This window comes from Lutjanus erythropterus, chromosome 22 (genome assembly GCF_056507025.1).
Source record: "Lutjanus erythropterus isolate fLutEry1 chromosome 22, fLutEry1.hap2, whole genome shotgun sequence".
Taxonomy (NCBI): domain Eukaryota; kingdom Metazoa; phylum Chordata; class Actinopteri; order Lutjaniformes; family Lutjanidae; genus Lutjanus; species Lutjanus erythropterus.
This window is the reverse complement of record NC_139338.1, coordinates 14,700,130-14,725,475: the sequence shown is the minus strand read 5'-3', so window position 1 is coordinate 14,725,475 and position 25,346 is coordinate 14,700,130. Positions and strand designations below refer to the sequence as shown.

Here is a 25,346-nt window from a genome sequence, read left to right as displayed (position 1 = left end):
TGCTGCACATAAAGAGATAGTTCCTTAGATGCAATGGCTAATAATAGTAGTAGTTACTACACAATAATAGTAGAAGTGATTGCTTGTGTAATCATATGTAATGCAATTAAATGTGGATGTTCATAACTTCTGTTTCATTGATCCTGATACAGGTTATGGATACCGATACCTATCAATACCCACCATAATTTGGTGCAAGAAAATAAAGACATGATATGAAAAGATATGACAAGATTAAAAACAGTTATTTTATTATTACTTTGTTCAGAAATAAGTTAAATTCTTTCCAGCACTGTCAGCTGTAATATTACATAAAAACCAATAGCTTCAGTGTCGTTTGTCCAAGAGCTTAATGATATTTCAAGACTGGCCCGTCAGTAACTGGTTCCAATTTAGTGATGTTTTCTGAGACCCATCCGTGCTGCAAAAATTCTGCTCTGTTTTTGTATCCAAAGCTCAGACATAGATGGACAATGTACCAGCTCCTCCAAAGGGGAAACCAGAACACCTTGATCGCCCCCTAGTGGCTGGCTACAGTATAGATCATAAATTCCACCCCCTTCATTTAAGTAGATGGGATATGGGCTAATACAATACATCAATGTACATGTCAAAAAACTTTTTCTCAAACACAGTTTCTGTCATTAATCTGATAGTGATTATGGTCAAGTGTTGTGTGCTGTGGCTGTAGTTTTAGTTACTTAATCAATGCTAAAAAAACAGGTGTTTGAAATCATGCTTGACAGCTGAGCTCTGCTCATGAGTCAGCTGGGTGTATGGGCAGGACCTTGATATGGAGACTCCAACCCTGATCACACTGTGCAGATTCTGACTCCAAAGGATGTCACCAGTACAAGGTGGCAGTGCTTGTCTGTAGGATATTTTGTACAATGGGAAGAAGTGGAGACACAAAGTCCATCTCTTGATGTTCATGATCCAAAGTGAATCAAGTTCTTTTTTCATTCTTTCTTGTATTGTGTCAGTTGTGATAATTACTTCTCTATGTTCCTCCGCAATTACCCCTTGGCGACAAATAAATGATTTAAATTGAGTCTTTTTTCAATATCCTCTCTAGATGAGTGAAAATATTTGTACATATGTCTTCGTATTCCACTCCATTCCAGTACTTTCCAGGTTACTGCCAGGATTAAAATATCATAAATGTTAAACAGAAATGAACAAAAAAAATCCCTTTGGACCTGCCATCATTTTTAAAATAATTAACTTGCTATTTAAAAAAAAAAAGGAAAAGGTATTTTTTGTTCCGCATCTTTCTCTCCTCTGTAGATTTTTTTAATTACTAGTATTTATGTATATGCAAATATTCTCAAAAAAAACATTTAACGGGTGACGCTTGCGGTACTAACCAAATAAATATTTAACACCTTCATTTCTCAGAATTACGAGTTTACAGCGGGTTCGTGAAGGCGGCATAGATTCATCAAGAGGAATGTCAGCCTCGGGAAGTAACCCGGCCTCTGATTGGCCGTGGCGAATCACGTGACCGTTTCCCAAGCGGAGTTTCCACGACAGCTGGAAGCCGAGCGGCACAGGCGCATCGCTTCTTTGCTAAAATAATCGGAAATAACGCGACTTGTGCTTGTCTCAGCACCTCCAGATAAACCCTGGTCTGGCATGGGCGACAAGAGGAGTCCCACAAGGTAACGACCGAGCCACAGCGGCCGAGATATTCAGGCTAGAGGAGAGGAGAGGGGAGCGGACATCGAAAAAAAAGGGTTTTCTCCACGGTCTCCCTCTCCCTCCTCTCTCTCTGCATGTGTGTGTGTGTATGTGTGTGTGTGTGCGGGTGTTAAAACCTCATCGCCAATTACAGTGTCGGATCACAGCGCTGCTTGCAGATGATTTCCTAAATCCTGTAGGCTTACCCAGATGTTTGCTATCGATAGCCTCGGTGGATGCGAGCTGAACTCACTCTTGTCTCCTCTCCTCCTGTCTCCTGACACCTCTTTTCGCTTTTTTAATTCTCCCTTTTTTCCCCTTATTGTTTTCACATTTATTGTTTTTTTTAAAGGCCGAAGCGTCAACCGAAGCCCTCCTCCGACGAGGGGTTTTGGGACTGCAGCGTGTGCACGTACAAGAACACGGCAGAAGCTTTTAAGTGCATGATGTGTGATGTCAGGAAGGGGACATCAACAAGGTAAGGCGATGGATATACATTTCCTCTGTCTCTGTTGCATTAAAGGGGGGAGTCCTTGGGGACTCAGGGGCTGCCCTCCCCAAGCAAAACGAGGAGCAGTGTAATCTCACTACCATCCCTCTCCCTTTAAGCAATTAGTGCATGTGAACCATGAGACAATGGAGTAAGATAATTGTATTTTTTTCAGATATTTAACCCTTTCCACTGTCACCATTCTGAGCTGTACACAGATCAGACAGTAAACATAAACAGACATGAATATGAATCAACAATTCAATATATAGGACCAACTGATGCTGGATTTTTGGGGCTGATGCAGATACTCATACTGGCAAGTAGCATTTACACATTTGGACTTGTTTCAATAATAGATTGTGTATTAGATTTGAAACATGATATAGAATCTTGCATAACACTCTTTTAAGCTGTGAAAAGCCAATGTTGGGCTAATGATAACCTTCAACTGATCGATTGATAACTGTCAGGCACTATGTGATATATTGCATAAAATCAATTTTTCAGCAAAATCTTACTTAACAGTTGGTTTTTATGCCATCAGAGCAATGAAGATGGATATCAACACTGCTGTCAAGGGGTCAGACACAAAATGAACAACTGTTACGACCCCAAGTTGGGCTAGGGGATGAGGGGTGCAACATTAAATAAATTTACCCGGGAGAAAAAGGAAGGAAGGAGAACTGAGACAAAAATGTAAACAAAGGTTCTTTAACTAACAAATGTATCAAATTAAGTTAAATTAAACTAACAAAAGGGTTAACTTAACCTACTAAATTAAACACACGCACACACACACAAAAGACAAGTGTCCATGCTAGCCAGGGAGGCTAACAAGAACACAAGCACAGGAAACAACAAGTGCCTTTGCTAGCTGGCAGGACTAGCAAAGCACTTGTCGACCGCCACAAGTAGTCTACCCTGCTGCTGCTGCTGCTGCTGCTGCCAGATTAAACTACAGACTAGCAGACTACAGTCTGTCGAATGGCCCACTGGCCGTGATCGGCTGCACTCTCCAGGTTTTTAAGCACCAGGTCCTGATTGCAGAGCAGCTGCACCTGATGCCAATCACTGCAACCTGCAAGAGGGGGAGGGGCAGAACCTGGACACAGGAGAGCACAGCACCACACAGACACTGTGGCACGTAACAACTACTGTCATGAATCTTTGCATGTAGGGTTAGGCGGCGTAAAGGTAATACGGTTTACCAGGGCATTAAGAAATCCATACGGTTTGATTTTCAATATCATCAAAAATAGAGATGCTTCTCTTTTTATTAAACTGTTTCAGAGAGGCTGAATTGAGATGATGTGTTGTAGTGCGCATCATGTACCACCAGAGGTCAGTCTCTCTACTGGTGGACAAGGCCGAGCTGAGAAACTTGGTGTCTGTGGGGTAAAGTTACAGGACTTCCTATTAAAAAGGAAGCGGCAGACTAATAATTGTCTATAGCGGCAGTACAGTGATAGTACAAAGACTAAAGCAGATCTCCTGAGTGTGTGTGTGTGTGTGTGTGTGTTGTTTCCCAACTGCTGAAATAGTTTTGCTATGACAGTCAGCCCCACCTACCTTAAGGAAGTACTACAGTACAGCGGAGAACAACCGAGTTGAGCTGTTTTACACAGACACTGCCATAATGCTGTATACTCTGGTAAAATGTCAGGAATGTATGAGAGTATGAAAACATAATCACAATACAGGGTTTGAGAATCAATACAGCATCACAAAACCCAATACTGCGATACTCATGTGGATCAATATTTTCGCACACCTCTATTACCGGCTAGTTCTTTTCCTGTAGTTTTCTGGTGACACTTGGGTTTACTCTGCAGGTTTTTGTTCAAAAATATGACAACTACTTTATCTGTGTTTTCCTCAAACCCAACTTTTCTTAATCCTCTTTTCACATTCCCTCTGAGCAGCACATTAGTCTCCATGTTCTTGCCCGGGTGTCGACGCTGACCTCTGTAAAAATGAGGGAGAGGGATGACTCGCTCTTTAAGCACACACATCCATCTTGTTGCCCTGGAGATATTTGTAACATGCCTCTAAAATACACACGCACACGGGTACTCAAGCCTACAAAAGCCTTAAAGAGCTGCAACTATTAGATGATAAATCAATTATAGGGCTGCACCGAATGGTTATTTTTTAAATGATTCATCTAATTAGTTTTTGATTACTTGGCTAATGTCGTGACTATTTTAGATCATTCTGAATATTTTTTTAATTATATGATTAATATAACAATGAATTTACCCCAAACAAATATCAAAAACTTGTCTTGTTAATAGCTCAATATTTTATTCCATAATAATCTGGAAAAATAGACACATAAAGCATGTTAGAATAATGATAGTGGCATATTTTGAAATTAGTCTGATATCCACCTTATTTATTAGGCCCTATTTGTCTGATACCTGAAACTTCAAAATGGTTATGACATGTATTTTTGCATCAGTGTGGGACAAGGGAAATACTGAAATAATTTACAGACCATAGCAGCAGTCTGTAACATTAGTTGTAGCAATGTTCTCAATATTTTCTGGTTTCTCTAGTCCTCTACATTAAACTGAATATCTTTGGTTTATGAACAAATCAAGACATCTGAGGACCTCATCTTTGGCTTTTGGAAAAAGTGATTTTTCTGACATTTTATGGGCCAAACAATCAATTGATTAATGCAGAAAATGATCAACAGATTAATTGGTAATGAAAATAATCATTGGTTGCAGCTCTGCACGCAACATCTAGGTGCAGACGCTCTGTGCTCTCTGCGCCGTGGCTCATATTTGTCCTGACATCAGTGATTTGGAGCAGGAAATGACTGTTATTCCAGAGTGGCAGTCATTATCGGGATGAAAACACAACAAAGGGTGAAGGAGAGGAAGTGTGCGTGTGTTGTTCTCGCTCTTTAATGCATCGCCAATTATTCTCTCCTGCATTAGCACAACTTTCCCAATGATTTAACTACAACAACAACAACACATCAGTGCAGTTGTCAGCTTTGATGCCTTTTCAGAATTGTGGTGTTGCTCATATTGGTGCATGCACTTGTATGCATGCATGTGTGTGTGTATGTGTGTGTGGGAGGGCTAGTTGTGAAAAGAGGTTGTCAGAGCAGCTGCCAGACAGACAGCCATAGCTCATTACTATGCAACAGCTTAATCAGCCTGCTGTCATCAGAGACACACACACGCTCACGTACAGATGCACTCAACATGCAAATTTTACACATGACTGCATACATGTTCGAACACAAACACACACTCTTAATACACATTCAAGTGCACACAGTTGCTGCTCACACAAACAGCAGACATGCTGTTGTTTGGTTCAGCTCATTGCAATCGGACGCTGATTGTTGAGAGGACACTCCAGGGACTCTAATGTGTGTGCTTCCGTAAAAACAAGCGGCCCGCAGCGTTGCCAAGAACCTGTCTGAATCCTCACGTCACCAAAAAGCTGTGTGACACCCTTTGTTTTCCCCATCTGGGCATTTTTTTGGGGGGTTGGAAGTTGGCAAGGACACAAGGACCCAGAATTCCTTGCTTACACCCCTGACACTCTGCGACAAATTTAGAAAATGTCGTGAGAAGGTCTTATTTAATGTTAATAACCCACTTGTCTTCCCAACTGCAGTGCTGCAAAGTGTGGCGGTTTCATGCTCCCGCCACACACAAACACACACGCCACATGCAGGCTAATGCCGCAGCAAAATGGCCACACAGGTGGTCGCAGCTGTTAACGACCGAACACAACAGACAAGTGGATTTCTCAGCGAGCAAGCCGAAGGTGCTAAAGGGCAAACGACATGCGGAATATAAATGTAGAGCACGGCAAATTCCCTCGTTGGTTACTAAACAAGCATGACTGAGCTATTACTGTGAAGTAATGAATTAATGCTCGACACAGGCATGGAGCGTCCAGCGGTGAGAGGCAGAGCCTGAAGGTCACAGGTTTGACGGCCAGTGTGGCTGATCTGTGAGGTTTGAATCAGCTTATCACTAGTCATAGGTTGAAAACAGGGCTGCGGCTAACAGTTAATTTCTTAATGGATTAATCGTTTAATCTTTAAAATGTCAGAAATTTGTGAAAAATGCTCATCACAGTATCTCAGAGCCCAAAGTCAGGTCTTTACATTGCTTCTTTTGTCCAACCAAGGTCCCTTTTACACTGTACGAAAAACCCACCAACACTCACTATCATCTGGCTTTTGTCTTCAGTTGTGAAGGAGACAAGATTAACATCCAACAAAGTCTTCACATTAAAAGTCCCCAGTTATTTTGTTACCTTAAAGCTAGTTAGTTAGTTAGTAAGACAAAGTAGATACCTGAAAGTACAAATAGCGAGGCAAGAGAGAAACTTCACAGATTCAGGTAGAAGCTACAAAATAACTGAGAGCTTGTACACTTTTAAAAACATCTTTCTCTGCTCTCCTGCACAGGCAGAGTTGAGCCCTGGCTTTCCAGGGCAGAAACAGAGAGGAAAACTGGTCTACTGGTGATGGGAAAAGGGTCAATTGCTTATTTTTAGTGGGTTTAGCCATGTTTTTTAATTTATTATCATAAATAACAAAGAAAAGCAGTAAATACTTACATTTAAGAAGCTGGAACTTGCAAATGTTTGGCCTTTTTTCAGAAAAAATGACTGAAACAATAAATCTATTATCAAAATAGCTGGGAACTAATTTTCTTGATTGCCAAACCAATTAATCGTTGCAGCTTTAATTTAAAAGAACCAACTAACTGCATAAAATGGCATTTTTCCTGATAGGATCTGTGTCTTTTCAGGACTATAGAGGTGATGGATGCTAAATAAAGGTAGCATTTTAGGACAGAAGGTAGAGAAATATTTTAGGAGGAAGAGAGTTTGCATGGAGGTAGCCGTCGAGAGATAAAGATGAATGTTTTATGGAGGTGAGCTTTAGCAGAGCCTAGATCCCTCTGATGCGGAGAGATGATCTACTGCAGGGACCCAAAGCTGGCGGCTGATTGAAAGCGCGTTGTCGAGTTTGACTGAAGACAGGGATACATCAGCAGGATTGGACTCGCTTATCGGAGACGGAGGTGGAGTGAAATGGAAGAGGGAGACAAGAGTGACAAAGACCGGACCAGCTGACATTCCACTAACTCCTGTCAGCTGCTCAGGAACTTGTGCAGCTAGAAAGTCAGATTTAAAGGTGGACCCGTCTACAGCTTTATAGAAAAAGCTCTCTGGCTGTATTTTATTATTTTTGTCTTGTTTTAAGTAAGATTTTATTTAGATTTCTCGGCAATACTGTATAATATACACTTTCTACATCAACAAAACAAAGACCCACAATCTTATCGACAAACAAATTAAGACCTACGACAATACGCATCTACTCAACAAAACACACAAGTTCAACATCTTTATCTTCATATATGATCGGCTTTAACAAATGCATCGTATATAACTAAAATATCATTCTTTTTTATCTTGTATTTCCACCTTTAATCCTTCCTCAAGTCAAATGTCTGAGGTGGTATTGCTGTCCACCTGTCCTACATTTTAACAGAAACAAGAAAAAGAAAAAATACTGATAAAACGTTAATGCTGTCATTTGTTCTGATTGAAATGGGAAAATATTTTGTTCTTGTACAACAAGCTGCGAGGTTACAGTATTTAATTAAAGCTGTCTTGGAGGAGCTGCGGGGTGACAACATATCGTGCAGCCTCATTACCTGAGGACTTTGCTGGGAAGAAGTGTTGGAGAGAAACCTGTTTTATCTCCCTGCCAGTCTTTGGGCTCCGTCCCAGCCCTTTGAAACCCAGCGTGATAGATGCAAGCCACAGTGCGGTGGAGTGGTGCTTGAAAAAGAGGCCGTTTGAAAAGTGCAAGGTCACAAGTTTGATTCCTACAGCAGATGAAATGCCCTGGCAGTGCGTCCTTGAGCAAGACACCGAAGGGCCTCCCATTGCACCCATTAAGACCCGTCCTGGATTAGAGTGTCATCGTAACGTTTAAACTGTGAGATGGGAGGTGAGGCGTGTGTCAGAGTGAACGCTCCTGTTTGGTGTTTGGAATAAAAGCTGAAAATGTCATGTGAAGTGGTGCTGACAGACGGCTGCTAAAGCCAAACTTAAACACCGCCCTCAGCCAAATACTACTGGGTGTAATAGAGCAGCAAGTGTGGGTGGGTTTGTGTGTGTGCAAATACTCTTAGTAAAAAGTTCCAAAAGGGTGCTCCTTGACGGGCTGAGGTTCTATCCTGACCTATTTGCTTCTGAAGAACCCTTTTTTGAAGAAAGGGTTTGTTAAAATGTCTTTGTAAGACAAAGGCTTCCATTAAGAACTCTTTTCTTCCAAGGAACCCTTTTTGGAAGAAAGATTTCTTAAAGGATTGTTGAAATCCTTGAAAGACTCACGGTTCATCAAGGGTTTTTTGTACCATAACATAAAAGGGTTGTCTGTAGAACCTTCCTGGTGAATTATGGATAAAACCCTTGGATTTTAAAATGGTTTTCTGTAGAACCCACTTGCTAGGTTCTAGATAAAACCCTTTGAATATAAAAAAAAGTTCTTGGTATAAACCCCTGATTGTCTGCATTTGAAAGGGTTCTCAGTAGAACTCCCTGGGTGGCTTCTTGTTGGCATCCTTGAGTGTGAAAAAATTCTGGATATAATCCCCAGAGAGGGTTCTTGGTGAAATCATTACATCATAGAAGTGTTCTCTGTAGAACATCTTATAGGGGGTTCTGGGTGAAACCTTTCACAGATGGTTTTTAGTATAACCCTTTATGTTTTGTTACAGGAACTTCCAACTCGAACTTTGTAAAAGTTTATAACAGGAACCAAAAAGGGTTTTCCTGTAGGGAAACCGAAGAACCTCTTATGGTTCTAGTTGGCACCTTTATTTCGAGTGTGGGCGTGTGTGCAGGTGTGTGTGTGTGTGTGTGTGTGTGTGTGACCTTCTGTAGTGTGTCGCCTACACCACCTGCATCTGTTCAATGAGCTGAGCTCTGACAGTCCGGCCCCACCAGGGAAACACTCGCTGTGCTGCTTGTTTAGCAGCATTAGATTTCTACAGGTCAGGACAGTGAGCTCGATCATGTTCCTATCAGTTCTCGCTCTGCCGCTGGCTCTCTTGTTTGTGTTCACTTTCTCCCCACCTTTATCTCTTCTTTCTCACAGCTATTTCATGTTTGCTCTGTATCTCTGCATCTCTCTTTCTCTCTCCAGGAGTTGAATTTAACCTAGGGCATCTCTCGTTGACAGATTGACTGATTTGCAGGTTTTGTCAGCTCCGCCTAAATGAGCACGAGCCATTCTGTACTGACTGGGAACCTGTCAGCGGTTGGCTTTTTAGATGTTGTTTTATCATCCTCCACACAAGCTCGCCCTCACAGTTCATATGCAGTGCACACGCTGAAAATTGGACTGTTATTGTGCAGTTAGCTCGATTGCAGCAGTTTTAACCTCTATTTAAAATGTAGCTTTCAATATGACGTAGTTCGGAGTATCTAGTGCAGGAATCCTGTGATTTTATTGAGCTTATTTATTACTACAAATAAAACATGCCTATTAAACGAATGGATGAACATTAATGTTTTTATTCGCATAGCTGGTCGGGCAAGTCAGCCAGAAATCTGTTTGCCTGAAGTCAATTTTTACTTGTCAAATATTTAATTTATTAGTGGTTATCCAATAATGTCAGTGTGGTCCTGCACACCCAGATCTATTCCATTCTTCTTTTGAAGAGCACTGGTAAAAGTACTGGAGTATGCATCTGTGCATTTTTTTGAAACATGATACACTGTGGTAATCAGTTTTTCAATTACCTGACTTGCCTCAGTGTTCGTGTTTTGTACAAGCACCAACAGGGCCTCTGAGGAGGGGTTGTCAGCAGCCCTCTTAGCGGCCATGCAAGTGAGATGCTGTTGAGTCTTGTTACGGAACTCCAGAGATGTTTTTCTGAAACTTGACGTGCCTTTGAAATCGCCTTGCTCTCAAATTTGCGGCAAACTGCCCAGTTTCGCCCACGTCCTCTAATGCGACCCTACTAAACTCTTGTTTCTAGGATAGTTAAAACTGAGTGTTTATTTGCACCCAGGTGAGAATAGGCACATGGCAGCTTGTCGTCTGGTGTAAAAGTAGACGTTAGTGTTAACAATCGTTTCGGACTAAGTGAGGAAACAAACTTCCTTGGTTAGGTTTCTGCCATATGGGTGTAAATAGCCACATTGGCTACTTATGACCCAGGTGCAAATAGCATTGTTGGTTACAAACACCTGCTTGTTTCTCGTCACTCTCTCTCATGCTACACTATATACATCTGGGTGTTAATAGCCACACTGGCTATTCCACTCTAAGTGCAAATAGCCACATATTCCACCCTGGGTGCAAGTAGCATCTGTCTGTCACTTGTGCTTCAGCTCATAAACTTTGTCTTTACCTACCACCACCTGGCTAGAGACCGATCAGTATTGCACATGTTCAGCTCTCAAAAAGAGATGACAAAAACAAAAAGCGAGTCGGCTCACTCCTTAGTTAATTTCTATCATCAGTGCTGGAAAAACAATGTATTAAATTCTTTTTCACCTCTTGTTTGATCAGGCAAGTGAGTTTCTTGTTCTGAAGTGGCATTTTACTTTCCACAGGCAAGCAGGCAACTCATACTGTTGAGCCCTGAAGTAGGGCTGCAACAGTTTTTTTTGTCACTTAATTATGATGATATTACTTTCTTCACTTAACATTTAGTCAAAAAATCATCAGAAAAGACATCCGTCTTCAGTCCCAAACCCCAAAGACGTACAGCTCATGATGAAAAACAGTGAAAAGCTGCAAATCATGGACATTTTACAAAAAATAAATAAAAGAGTGATTAATTACATGTAAACAAGACAAGTGAAATAAAATGCTCTCGCTAAAATGGAAAAAGGAGTACAGTGAAAATTGTCTGATGCAGATATTAGTAATGAAATGGTTGCCATTTCCAAACCCAGCCAGTGATTGGTCACAGTAGATATCCAATATAAATATGAGATACTGATCAGCCTGCCGGACCTATCTGATTATGTGAAACAGAAACTGCAGACTGTTGCATAGACTTAAGTTTATCTTCATAGTGGATGTTGGATTCTAAATATGGGATCAAAATGCATTACAGAACTTCTTATGCAAAAGAAAGGAAGGGAAAGGATTCATTATCTCTCTTTTCTATCTGTTTATTCTCTGAAAAGAGCTGCATTGGTAAAAATGTGTGCAACCACCATGGAATAGCAATATATACTGCAATATAGGCATGCATTAAAATGCTGCCTGAAGAAAAATGTAACCGTTTGAAATGCATAGTGTAAAGTGTGAATTAGCTGTGCCTTCATATTGTTCCACTGCCTGTGCACACATTCACACTTACAAGACTTGAATAAAGAGTTTCCTTTTGGCCATAAAATCAGTTACCCTATCCTTACATCTCCATTAGGCATATTTATTAGCTTCTCTGCGAGGTTCACCCTCCTCCACACTTTTACAGCCTTTTACAGGGTCAACAATCAGACGAATCCTTTTAAATCTGAAGCTAATCTGCGTCTTTCGCTGGCAACGTGTGTGGAAGAAAGCTCATTTAAACCAGACATTTCCACCATTTGGCTGCTGTGTTAATCTGATTACACAAAAGGTGCAACTATTAGAGAGCAACACATTTCATTCTCACCTTATAGTCATGTTTTCATTCGCCTTCAGTGCTTATAATCAAAATGCTGTGGTTTGTTTTGTTTTGTTGTGCAACATCTTTGCTGCTAAATGTTGTGTAACGTCTTATCCTCAGAAATGTAGAGTGATTAATGAACTACATCCAGATCTGTTTTGGACATGCTTTGATGTGTGAGTTCTTCAGTTTTGGAATAGTTCTTGGCCCACGTTTGATTATCCCAAATGACATCTTTAGAACAGGTGACAACAAATGCTGATGAACAGGTTTTTAATCCAGGGAGGTTTTCAACTCAAGCTTTTGAATGTCTGTTGTCTTTTTATCATCATCACCCTAAAAACCCTCAAACTAAATCCTCAATTTGATTGAAGTGATTCATTGGATTTAAAAAAATCTATCTTTTTTCAAACCCACTTTCTTTAATAAACACAACTTGTCAGTTTTGTCAACATAAATGTCATTTGTGGTGCCTTTAATTTTCTGTTTCGTTTTGAATTTTGGACTTTACAACACTTCGGAGGTAATGTTTGGATCACATGGGTCGGAAACAGTCCTATGCACTGGAATGTAATACCTTTTTTTTTTACACCAAAATTAGTGTGTATATGCATGTTTGTGCCTAAACTCACGTAAAATAGGTGCTTAACCCGTTTCCCTTTGCCAGTAGACCCATTTGCCTTTCTGTTTCTTTTCTGATGTATGCTGGAAAATGGAGACGGAACTGAATCTCTGTGGTTTAAAGTTTTGTTTCTCTCCTGCATAACTGTTTGTACTGTCAGGTTCCCGCTGTATTTTCCTGTTCCATGATCACTTTCAGCTGGTTAGGGGTCACATGAAGTTACTTCTGTTGAAAACCCAACATTTCCTGATTTTGCTGCTTCATAACAAAAGCTTTTAGTTAATAAAATAACAGGGGACTTTTATTGTGAAGAAATCATTGGAAATTCTAACAGTTTTAAAGACGCTTGACTGTAGACGACGATCACTGCATGCCGATTATACCTTTTACAACTGATGACAAAAGCCAGATTTTTGCGGGTGTTATTGGGTTTTTTGTCCAATGTAAAAAGAGCTTTATTCTACAATCTTCATCTTCATTGGTGCAGAAATACTTGGTCTAAACAGAATGAACAGACATGCAAAAAAAAGCGTTTGAATGTTGATTTAGAATTTGAATGAATGAAGCTTTGAGCTATTTTGTGGAGCCCTAAAATCTGTTTTTAGATGAAAAGCTGATTTCAGTAAAATGCTTATTACAAATTGCACCTAGAAACAGATGTCACACATGTAAGACTGTAACAGACTGTATATCACAAATCAGTGTTCATCATGATCGCGACCATCTCGTTTAAATGATCACATCCTCTTTGTAAGTCACACTCCACTCAGTCGTGTGGGTTACTGGTTTTAGCGCTCATGCAGCATACAAACACTGAGCGTACAGCGGGGACAATGAAGCTGGCTGTTATCACGTCACTGTGGCTCAAGATTATGGCTACGTGATAAGCCTGTAATTACTGCGGTGACACTGATGCATGACATACTGCTCTGTGTGTGTGCAGGCGGGCCTGTGCGAGCGAGGAGAACGTAGTATAGTGTGGCTAGCGGGCTGTAGAAGGTGTCATAAACCACAGGACGTGGAGGGCCATCTGTCTCTCTCTTACACACACACACACTCGTGGTGGTAGCATGTACGGGCATGGAGAGACATTAATCATCGGGTTGGAGGAGCTCCCAGGAGCAGCCTACAACCCGCCGACAGAAAACCTGACACACACACACCTACACCTAGATTGAGAGAGTGTTCAACAGGGCATAAAATAAGCTATTTCACAATGATCTTACAATCATCACAGAACAGTGAGATGAGGTTTGTTTATAGCAGCACACTCCAGTGCTTATTTTCAGTCCATCATCTGTCCTGTGGGCTGTTTGCTCATCACACAATGTACTCGACAAATGTTAGCAAGCAGTCCAAACATCTGCAGAATTCTGTACTGCTGTCCTTTGCATGTAGAGCATTGCCAGTTCAGTGTTTTAAAGAACAAATGCCTGGAATAACGGCCAGAGGTGCTCTGTCAGTGCAACTGACGGTAAAATTAGTAGACCGAGCCACCGTAACACTGTCCTTTGGTTGGTGAATTACTGTTTTGAAGCCTTAAGTTTGGCATCATGGGGGTTGCCATCTTGGTTTTTGCAACCAGAAAAAACCAAGATGGCATTCGCAGTACTGAAGAGAGTGGAGCTGGATTGGTGGGCAGTGGTTTGTCTAAACATTATTCTGAAATATGATTCTGAAAAGATTTTCAGCAAGAAATAGGCAAATAGTAACAGAATCCTGATTCATATTTGATCAATACTGTCCAGTTTGACAATTTTATCAGAATTTCATGAGACCGTCTTTTTTTTTGCACTGAACGGACTCACTCAGAATGACCTGTCAATCACATGGTAGCCCCACCTTATCTTAGTCGAAATGGGAATAGAAGAAGACTTTAAACTAGCGATTGAGACCATAAACTCATCAGAAAACTGTTTACTGAGGTCATACATGAAGTGAGGAGTATCGTCATATTCACATTAGGGTTCATACAGTTGGACTTCTTTTTGCAACCAATTGAGTCGCCTTCTGCTGATCAGTAGAAAGAATGAGGTTTAACAGCATTGGTTTTACTTTGCAGACCCAGAATTTCTTTTCTTTTCCACTTTTTCTGTCTAAAGTCAGGACACAGAAACACCTTTTTGAGCTTTGAAAATATTTCAGAATAAAAGACCGACAGGGTTCATATGCAGCCTGGAACATTTTATAAAACGCTCAATTTTTAACAGCTATGTTTTCAAGGTTAGGAATTGGCTTGATTTAAATATAATCATGTTAATGCTTTTCTGTCATCATATTTGTCATTCATAGCTAGATAAGACCTCTGTTGATCCCTCAGCCTGGAAATGAGTGAGCTTCACATAATCATGATCAAAACATTCAATCAAAGTCATTATGAACAACTGGTATATATTGATTGCTTTGGGTATAAATGAATTTGCAATAGCATTCATAGTCACAATCTAAATGTGAACACAATATTGTGATACTCAGGTGTATTCATGTTTTCTTTCGTCCCTGCTACATCAATGCATCTCATTTGTGTGGAGCTTTCTGTCCTTGCACAGACACTTCACCTCCTGACGTAGCGCCTGCAGTGCAGCTTTTGGATTTGTGACAGCACCAGTGTTCATTTTATGAGGGTGTGTCCACCTAAAAACATAATAAAACTTGAGTGGTGCTTCCTTTTAGTGTGTAGATAAAACAGCTGGTAGGTGTACTTTAGTAGAAAGTAGATCTCCTTCAAAATGTTCACAAGGTCTGTGAAGAATTACGAGCTACGCTGTTGGTATATTCGGAAAAATTGGGATTTTTTTTAAATTGAAAGGCCATTGAACCAGTCGTCACTGATTTTGACTTTATAGGTTGAGAAAGTTCTCACATCTTAGATGCATTGTCACAAAGCTGAAAACAGGATGGTCTTTATTAACTCGTAAAAAGTTGCAGGACAGTATTTTTGACCACAGTTGAATGGGAAACATCACTGTACTAATTATATTAAACCACCTGGTTGTCTCGAAGGAATGTTTGAATTTCAGTTGTAAAGTCTTTGAATTTGGTTTCCCATTGTCACTGTCAGATTTAGGAGACTACACCGCTCATAGTTGCTCTTTTTCTAAGTTGTTGTTTCTATAAAGTGTTATGATTTGTCTGTGAACAGAGTCTGGCTCATGAACACTACCACACCATCTGTGTGAATCGCCGAGGCTCTTGTTAGCTGCGGCGTCAATGACCTGTTTGTCCGCTGTGGCAGAAAATTCGGTGGTCCGGCCAAACCATCCTGAGTCATAATTTGATCCCCTTACTGAGTTTGTCGTGGACAAACGTTTGCTATCAGATCGTGACTAAATCAGGAGCAGAGGAGAGGAGATACTTTATGGTGGTGCTGGTTCTTTGAGCACAGGCCAGAGGTGGAGGAGTGTGAGGTCAGTGAGTGCATCAGAAGGAGGAAGAGAGTGTGAAAGGGTAGAGGAGAGAGATAGCGATAGACAGTGTGTGTGTGTGTGTGAGAGACATACTTGCAAAGGGGTCAGCCAGAGTTCCCCTGTCAGTGAAATGTGTGAAGGATCAGTGGCAGCATTTGTGCTTCTCAGCCCCTCCGGCCTGCAGCACAGGACGAGTTTGTCTTTAGTTTGTAAAAAGCATTAGCTGTTCAAGCCGAAGAGCTTGAAAGTGAAAATTAAACAGATTTTATTAATTTAAACTAAAATAGGACAGGAGATATTTGACTGGGAATGTAAGAATAACCATTCTGAGCTAATAAAACTTGAGCAGAAGTGAACTGGAAGGAAATGGGTTAAAAGGTGGTACAGACGCCACTAACATGCCTCTATTATCTAAATTGTCCTCTGGGATAGACTATGACTGGGTTGCACTAAAATAGATAAATCTAGTTTTGCTAAACTTTGATTAGAACTATTCTTAGATAGTAAATCCAGGTTTAAAATTTAGCAGAGCTCTGTTGTGCAATTAAAAAAAAAATCTCATTTTAAATTGAGGTAAAAACAACACTGAGGTTTAAAGAAATTTAACCATCTTACTTTAAAGATAACGATGATTCAGTCAGGTTTAAACAATACTTCTTGCCACTGCAACCCAACCTATATGTTTACCTGACTGCAGTATGTGAATTAAACCCCAAAACTAAAGAGATTGTGGTTAACACAGTGTTTTTTAACCTCCTCTATTCAAGGAAATAGAATTTGGCATGTTTAAGCCCTTCTCATAATGTCCTAATTTCCGAGTTTGGGACTCCATTAGCTGCTGTATTATAGATGTTGCGAGTGGAGCAAATGTTGTTTGGAACAACAGCTCTGACACGCGGTATTAATGTCAGAAAGAATAGGCTGTTACATTAGGCACAGAAATTCCTGTTTGAATCAATAGACACACATAAACACACACTCAGCTTCCAGATGGAGGCCAGCAGCGAAGGCCTAAGTGCTAAGATAATAACCATCTGATTGGGTTAACAGAGGCAGCTCTGTTTAGGCCTCACTGTAATATTAGGTTGTCCTTCTCCTCTTTCACCTCCAGGTTATTGAACTGGCTCTATTAGTGCAAATCTACTCCATTGTAATACACGAGAAGATAGGATGTACAAAATATGTTTGCAGTCAGCCCTGATCGCTCTCAAGCACAGCCAGTCTTGAATAGGAAAGATGGTTCGCCTCAGGTGACATTTTTTTTCTCGATCGCACTTCAGGGAAAACTAATGAGACAGCAGTAATTCATTACATACAGTAAATCACACAGAAAGAAAGCGCATAATAACATCCTGATCTGAAATCAAAGACGAACCAGAGGGAGGCTGTGAATGAGGCAGCCAGTCGTCTGGCTTGTTTTTATTTTTGGACGCCGGTAACATTTTTCCTGAGGGCAGGATGGTCGGCGACAATTGCTGTTTTGTGTGTGGGCTTCAGAAAAACGCAGAGAAGCAGATGTTTTAATCGCACTTTATTTATAGTTCAGTAATAAGAGAACATATAACAAGGCGTACTTTGTGTTAAATTAGGCAATAACTAGAAATATGTTCTTTAGACAGTAATTAAAGACTCATTACAGCAGAACTGAAACTAAAGTGAAATCACATATCTGCTACTTCCTCATTTAAAAACTATATGTGCACCTCATCTACCTAGTATAGCCCAAAATTATAGAGGTAGAGGAATATTTTGTCTGTATGTGTGACTGCACAGATGTCTAATAAGGGGTTGCAAGTGGAAAGTAGTATACTTTAGTAGTATTGTGACCCTAATTACCCTCTAATGAAATCTAATAAGGGTCTCATAAAGGGTCTAATACTTTCAAATAAAGAACATATTTCTAGTTTTTTCTGCTTTAAACAAAGTACGGCTTATTATAACTTATTAGTTTGCAGTAAAATAAAGTGTGACCAACATTTCTTCAACGCATCGACGAGGTAAAAGGATGTCGAGGCAACAAATTACTTGAGCAGCGAACAGAGGACTCTGAGAGGCCTCTGCTTTTATTTAAAGAGGTGTCAGCACTTCTGCAGTGTCGTGCTGACAAGACAGACATATTAGAGGATCTCTACATCTCCTCCCTTTCAGACAGTTATGTAGGCCAAGAGACCCATTTGCATTTCACTCTAGTCTTGCTAGCATCACTGCATGTTCTGTGAAGGCAATGATAACTCGGGGAGAGAGGGAAAAAAAAACTGACTCTGGGAGAGACTCTTTGAAGCTGGGCCCCAATTTAGGTCATCCCAGCGCTGTTAAACAACAGCTTTGCCCTCAGAACAAGACAGCAGACCGGCAGCCCCGGCTTATTTCCTCTTAGAAAACGAGGTAGAAGCCACTAAATTAAGCTAAATAGGCCACCAAGGCTCTTTCTGGCAAAAACGTGGTGCAGTGCATAGCAACACTTGGCCAGGTGCTCAAACTAATTTTGCGGATGGATTTTATCAAGCCCGGCACATTTGTACACTCTGTACTTGGACCGAATTACACGCTTACAATTAAATCAGGCAACTGCAAAAAGGACATTTTTCATGAAGCACCTGGAGGGCAGTGTTTTGTAATTGTGATACTTTTCGAAGGGTTCACACACAGGTTAGCGCACTTGAGTGAAGCTGTTGTGTACTGTTACCAACAGAAGTACAGTATGAGAGTATTACTACAATGCTCAGCTTAAATAAGAGAAACATATTTTGAACTTTGAGTGGTAGTTTGAGGTTTAAAGTCCTCATCAATTGTTCAAAATAGAATCAGTAGGATTTGTTCAAGCTGTTCCTAAATGCACCAGAAAGAGAGCTGAGTCTTAGTCCTAGTGCCAGTTGCATAAAACCACTCAGATTTTAAAAAATAAGGAAACTTGATCCTAAGGATGCTTTTGGAAAACAGTAAGTTGCTGTGCATTGCTAGGAGGTCCTTAGCAACCATTTTCCTTTTTTTTAAAGGGACCCATAACAGTCCCTTAAAAGTGAAATAATTTAAATAATTAATGGCAATTGAAGAGGAGGAGGAGGAGATACCAAGACACATTTTTCAGGACAGGGAAAACCCACTGAACAATTTATAACTAGTATAGATTTGATGTTGGCACCAGCAGCTTTGTCACTTTGTAACAATAACTTATTGAAACTCACCAGTTTTTGTTGACTCCTGGCTCCTGTTTGGCTCCTCTCTACTTTCTTGCTGTCACAGTAATGTTTTCATATTTCTTCAGAATCAGTAGTACCATTGATTCGTCTAGGGTTCGTTTTACAGTAAGATTTCTCACATTGATTTGTCAGTTACTTCTTATTACATCTTCTGCTCGTACATATTTGTTATTGGCTGGATTAAATTTAATTTGGATTACACTGTCATTTCGATACTCTTCAAGAGAAGAAGAACATCTTTTTCTTGCTGTTTTCTCTTTGTTGTTGTGACAAACTTAAGTCTGAAACTTGAGGTGCTTTATGCAACTGGCCATTGATGTCAGATACTAACATTTTGGGCTGGTACAAGGGCAGGACCTCTGCAGATATAGACACCAACACATACTTATAGTGGGTCACAGGTGATGATTGAAAGGAATTATGTGTATGTGTGTACATTTGTTTTTTTTTTTAGGAAAATGTTGCATTTTATGCCTTTGAAATCATAAAAAACTGTGACCCTGGCTGATGAATTAAGAAATCTGCTTCCAGTATTAATTTTTAGCTCTAATTACAAATACAACAGCTCAACAGGGCTCAGAAAACACACTGTGCTCTTCTGCTGTTCTCATCATGTCCTCACGCTTCATCTGCTCACTGCTGTGTGTGTGTGTTTGTGTGTGTTTGCATTCGTGTGCATGTGCAGCCATGTGCATGGGCCCGAATGTGTCTCAGTGTAGGTGTTGTCTGTTGATCTCACTCGTTTATGACGCGTGCATATGCTTTCACGTGCACCCAGTTTTGATTTGCACACACCCCTCTGGCTTTTGCTGCAGTATCTGCATGCTGTGATGTGCATCAGTGCATTCAGACATTTAACTGCGTCTACGTGTGTTTGTGTGTGTGTGCATGCAAAGTCAGGCACTAGATGTGTAGGCTCCCTCAACAGATGGCCTTTTCAACACACTTGCCTCTCGGCTAGGGCTCTTGCCAGCCTCAAAACACACACACACACACACACACACACACACACACACACACACACACACACTCCTGCATAGAAATCTGATCGCAGTCTTCATGCATGCAAACTGTTGCCAGACCAGTTGCATAATGTATCATTTTTGAGACAGCAGACACTCGTGGAGGATGGAAATGTGACTGTGAGGAGGAACACTGAGTAAACCATGTTCCTGTTACATTTGATATTTCTGTGTCTGAAGGTGTATCATCCTCATTTATCAGTGAACACTGTCTCTCTGTCACCAATAACAAACCAGGGACCATGACTTTTTATGCCTGAAATGAGCTGGTTTGTGCATAATGTCTCATCAAAATCTTAAAAACCATCACAGAAAATATAATAAGACTTTGATAGAAACCAAGATTTTAAAAATGTTGTTGTTTAATTCCAACTACTAATGTGCGACTAAATCGCCTGCGATGTAAAGCCATATCTCACGATTTATGCGCACAGGCTGCACAGTCAGATCTGATTGTTCACACTGTACATGTGAAATAGAAAATAAAACTGCCTGTTGTAACTGCTGACAGTTGTCCACAAAGATTCGCTTGAAAGCTCAAAGGAAGACAAAGCTTTTGTTTCCTTGTAATACTGCTAATAAGACTGAAATGTGCTGCCTTGATCATCTGTGCCATCCTGCGTGCTGAAACTTCTTAAATGTGCCAGCGGCGTATATGTACTTGCAGGTGGCTAGGACGATGTGAACAGTATGGTTTATCCATTTTCCAGAGAGAACTGGAGATAAGCTAGCTATGTATTGTCCCTATTTTCCGCTCACATGATGCGTCATGTCGACATGGCAAATTCAGCAGGTGCAGTGAGAAAAAAGCCGTTGGGGAATTGACTCATGGCCCAACTGTGTGAGAGCCTGACAACAGCTGACCAAAATTTCTGACATGCGGGGGATTCATCTGGACGGCCATTTGGGAGCAGTTGATCGGCCCTCACTTCCCCGTGCACTTCGCGACAAACAACGTTCGACGGATTTGAAACTCCGCCCCACTCTAAAATGAGTCGTGTGGCTCAAAAATCTGTTCAGGAACGAGCTCAAATTGTACAGTGTGTGCGCAGCTTGATACAACTGAGGGAAACTGGTGAGGGATCATACCCCTGAGCAGCAGGTGACACTTTCTCCTGGATTTAAGAGAGACAAAGACTGCAGTCCTGGAGTATTGGACATTGTGCATGTGGGGAGAAAGGGGAAAAACATGATGGGTGTGACACTATAGTTGAGTCAGACCCGATGTCACTTTTATCCTCTTCACAAGGCATAACACCAGCCATAGTTTCATAGATTACTTTGTTAGTTACCCTCTATTGTTTAGATTAGAAAATTGTCCATGTATATATGTTATGTATTTTAAAGGGGCAGTCACTCCAATAATTAAAAAAATACATATTTTCCCCTTGACCTATAGGGCTATTTATCCATCTAGGTTGTTTTGGTGTGAGTTGTGTAAAGTTTTCTGCCTTCTCTACAATTTAATTGGACTAAATGGCATTGAGAAAGTAGTTCCCACATGAAACTGCTCACAAAGTGCCATTTAGTCTTATTACATTGAAGAGAGATACTCCAGAACTCTGCAGCTTAACCCAAAACATCCAGATGGATAAAAAGCACTTCAGGCCAGACTGAAAAAAATGTCTTTTTGATTTTGAGGAGAACTTTAAATTCAGTGTATTTTGCACACTTAGAATTCCTATCACATCTTTTTGTTCACCAAAACAGATCTCAGCTTGTGACTGTTTATCCCTCTGAGCCCCTAAACAAGCCTGTGCAGGTACACCGCATATCTCACAGATGGCTGAATCCTGGGTTTTATTCCGAATGCACTCGGCGTGTGTTGCCACTCGCTGCCAGTGTTAAGAACACTTCAGCCGCGCCATCCTAACCAGCACTGGCAGTGATTATTGGCTCTTGATTATGGTGGTGCGGTAGCATGAAGCCATGTGTTCACCATGATTTTCCCTCTCATTAATCTGCCACACTCTGTCTCTCCCCTCTCCCTTTCACTCTCCCTCTTTATGTCTCTTTCTTCTCCTCCACCCTCCCCTTCCTCTCCCCGGATCAGGAAGCCTCGTCCCGTCTCCCAGCTCGTCTCGCAGCAGCAGGTAACGCAGCAGTTCGTGTTGCCCTCGCAGCCCAAAAAGGAAAAGAAGGAGAGGGTAGAGAGGGAGAAGAGCGACAGAGAGCCGGCGCTCAAGAAGAACAGTCACAAGAAGATGAGGTAAACAAGCTGACACGAGGTGGAGGGATCAACAGGAATCAGACAGTACAGGGATGCATGAATAAACACTATAGACGCTGTTTATGTTGCCACCTGACGTTAGAGTTGATGTGTTGTCAGCTTTCATAAAATACTTCAAAAGATGGTAGCAAAAAGATTGGGAAACACTGGAAATAAATTTCAAAGCAGTGTCTGGAAGATGTTCTTTGGAGTTTTTCAGTGACATTGCAGCAAAAAGATCAAGGTGATTTTCACTCTTGGGTGAATCAAAGATAGTGTTTTGTACTTCTTAACGCAAGCGCGCGGGCTGATTAATACAAAGCCTCATGCAGGATTTTAAACAAATAGTCTTAATATAAAACTGATTCCAAGTTAGGACTGGAGCATGTTGATCACCATGTTACATCACCTTTTCTTTTAACAAGACTGAGGACTCTAATTGTTTATCTTTGGAAGTGAAATTCTTTCGAATTCTTGCTTGATACACGACTAAAGTGGTTCAACAATCCAGAGTCTCCACTGTCACTTCAATGAGAGACAGGTCTGGACAGCAGGCAGACTAGTTTATGAAACTACACGCTTTAAATGAAGCCATTCGTTACGTATACAGCATGTGGCCTGTGACTGAATGCCGCAATAAGCAGGAAGGATGGTATCATATGTTGCTCCAACATCTGTATGTATCAAACAATTTGCAAATCATTGCATTCTGTTTTTACTTGCGTTTTACACAGTGTCTCAACTTTTTTGGAATTGGGGTTTTTGCGTTTTCTCACTTTTCCCAAATATTTCCGCTCACTCACCAGGCCGAGATTAAAAAACATCGACCGGAGCAGCGCCCAGCACCTTGAGGTGACGGTTGGGGACCTGACGGTCATCATAACGGACTTTAAGGAGAAGGCCAAGCCCTCGTCCACCTCGGCGACGTCGTCCAGCGCCGCGTCCTCGGCCGACCACCACAGCCAGAACGGCTCCAGCTCGGAAAACACAGAGAAGGGGCTCTCCCGCTCCTCCTCGCCCCGAGGAGAGGGGAGCTCGGTCAACGGGGAGTCCCACTGAGTCGCAAACCCCACCCACCCCCGGCCTCCACCCACATCTCATCTCATCCATGAGTCAACAAGTCACTGGTGGAGCTGCCTCTGCTTTACAGCTGCACAATTCTGACCAAAACTGTATTTTTTTTTTTGCTCTCTTCCTTTTGGATATTTCATTTGTCTGCCAACACATCAGATTTGGCGAGTTTAATCAGTTTAGTTCTTCTCCACAGCACTGGAATAATGCATTTAGAAAGCAATATTATCTCCATCTTTAAAGTTTCTAGTGATTTACATTTTCGCTCGGACATTAGGTGTAAATCAAAAGGATCCCACAAGCTGTCTGTAGAATATTTACTAAGACAGTTTTATTCTGACGACAAACTTCTCCAGGACTGAGCTGAGATATGTCTGGGTAAATGTTTGGACAAGCTTTATGCATGGTTTCCTTCAGATGCACCTGCCTGTCAAGGTTTCTTTTTGATATTTTTGTTCCGCCCCGCCCTTCACCTCCAGTGGCCGGCAGAGTGACCTCTTCCTCCCCCACGTGGAACCTCTACCTACCTGTTACAAAACCTGAATCATCTATTACACACTCTCAGTGTCCCGACACTGACCCCTCAACCTCACAGCGAACCTTTGCTCCTGATCTTGATACTCCAAGCTTTTACTTCTGGACTGCCTCTGCTGTAGAGTGACTTTTTTTGACACAGCATGGTGGCTGTACTGCTACTGGCACCATTTGGTGTTTTTTGCGTCATGTTTGGAGCAGGTTGTTAAGTTCAGGTAATGCTTAAAGGCACCAAGCAGGTTTTGACACAGGCCCTCTTTTAAAATGGTGCAGGAAGGTATATATATGATTTTAAAGGATAATACCGGTGTTGTTTTTTGTTTGTTTTCAGTTTGTGCCAATAATTTACACTGCGCCTCTTACGCATCATTTCCGTTTCTTAACAGTCAAGCAAGTTGGAGACACAATCAAGGTTTTGTTTTTTTCCATCTTTGCAGACAGTTCAATTTGTACAGTATATGTTAACAGCAACCATAAACCTGCATGAAGCAACTCTCCAGCTATTTGCAGCTTTTAGCTCATCATTTTGGTTTTCTGACTCTCACACGCACGAGCAATAGGCCGTCCATGTCCAGAGCAAACATGAGGCCTGTACTATGAAGCAGGATTTGGGGTTAGTGAGGTAACTTTTCAGGGTTACAGCTTTGGCTCACTTCTTACCATGTACATCGTCATGGTTACTTATGCTGCACACCTAATCGGCGCATTTTCATTATATCAAATCAGCGCGTGTGAAAGCATCACCAGCTGACCTGATCTTCTCTTGGAAAAAGGTATCACCAAGCCTAGAAGATCTCGTGGAGCTCGTTTGTGTACGGTGAGACGGTCTGAGGGCAAGAGTGTTGAGAGACCGTCATTGTGCTTTTGTATCCGGATATGATCCTAAAACAGAGACTGATTGAAGCATTTTTATGTGAACAAGCTCACGGCTAGATTAGGACCCACCGAGCTGATAACCATCGTCATGTGACCGCTGAGCGTGATTGCGGTTGCTAGGTTAAGTGAAAGCAGACATCAAGAGCATGCTGAATTTGCCTCGTAGTGCAGTCCTCAGCCCAGACTGGAGATGAAACGGTATTAAAATGTAATTTTATAGTGACCAAGATTATCACGCTTATCAGTATTACTGTGGTTTGAAAAGTACGGTGCTAAAAATATTCAAAAAAAGTACTGCAACACACTGAAATCATTTCGCCAAGTTTTTTTTATATATTTAAAGTCTCCCAATGATTTGAAATGGCATCATGTGTTTTACAAACACATAAACCCACACTGCTGCTGCTGTGCCTGCATCTGGGAGTATTTACTGTGTTTTTCAAAGTATGGTAATCAGGCATGATTATGATGATAATTAAAGTCTGAAACAGTAATGCTATCATCAGGAGTTTTACTGTGGTTTATCATAAAACCGATTATCGTTTCATCCCCAGTTCA

The 25,346-nt window shown here is 41.1% G+C and overlaps 1 protein-coding gene across 1 annotated transcript; it reads left to right on the top strand.

Annotated features, from left to right (window-relative positions):
• Nucleotides 1-1,496: 1,496 nt before the first annotated feature.
• Nucleotides 1,497-24,672, top strand: yaf2 (YY1 associated factor 2). Its single transcript, XM_084711198.1, has 4 exons — nt 1,497-1,661; nt 2,033-2,158; nt 22,152-22,307; nt 23,114-24,672. Exons 1-4 carry the CDS (start codon nt 1,636-1,638, stop codon nt 23,364-23,366), a joined length of 561 nt encoding a protein of 186 aa, XP_084567324.1. The 5' UTR covers nt 1,497-1,635; the 3' UTR covers nt 23,367-24,672.
• Nucleotides 24,673-25,346: the final 674 nt, after the last annotated feature.

Excerpts from the sequence above, each read along its gene's own strand:
- yaf2 (XM_084711198.1), top strand. The coding sequence starts at position 1,636 with ATGGGCGACAAGAGGAGTCCCACAAG. Across the intron at positions 1,662-2,032 it reads GACAAGAGGAGTCCCACAAG|GCCGAAGCGTCAACCGAAGC; the intron begins GTAACGACCGAG and ends TTTTTTTTAAAG. Across the intron at positions 22,308-23,113 it reads AACAGTCACAAGAAGATGAG|GCCGAGATTAAAAAACATCG; the intron begins GTAAACAAGCTG and ends CTCACTCACCAG.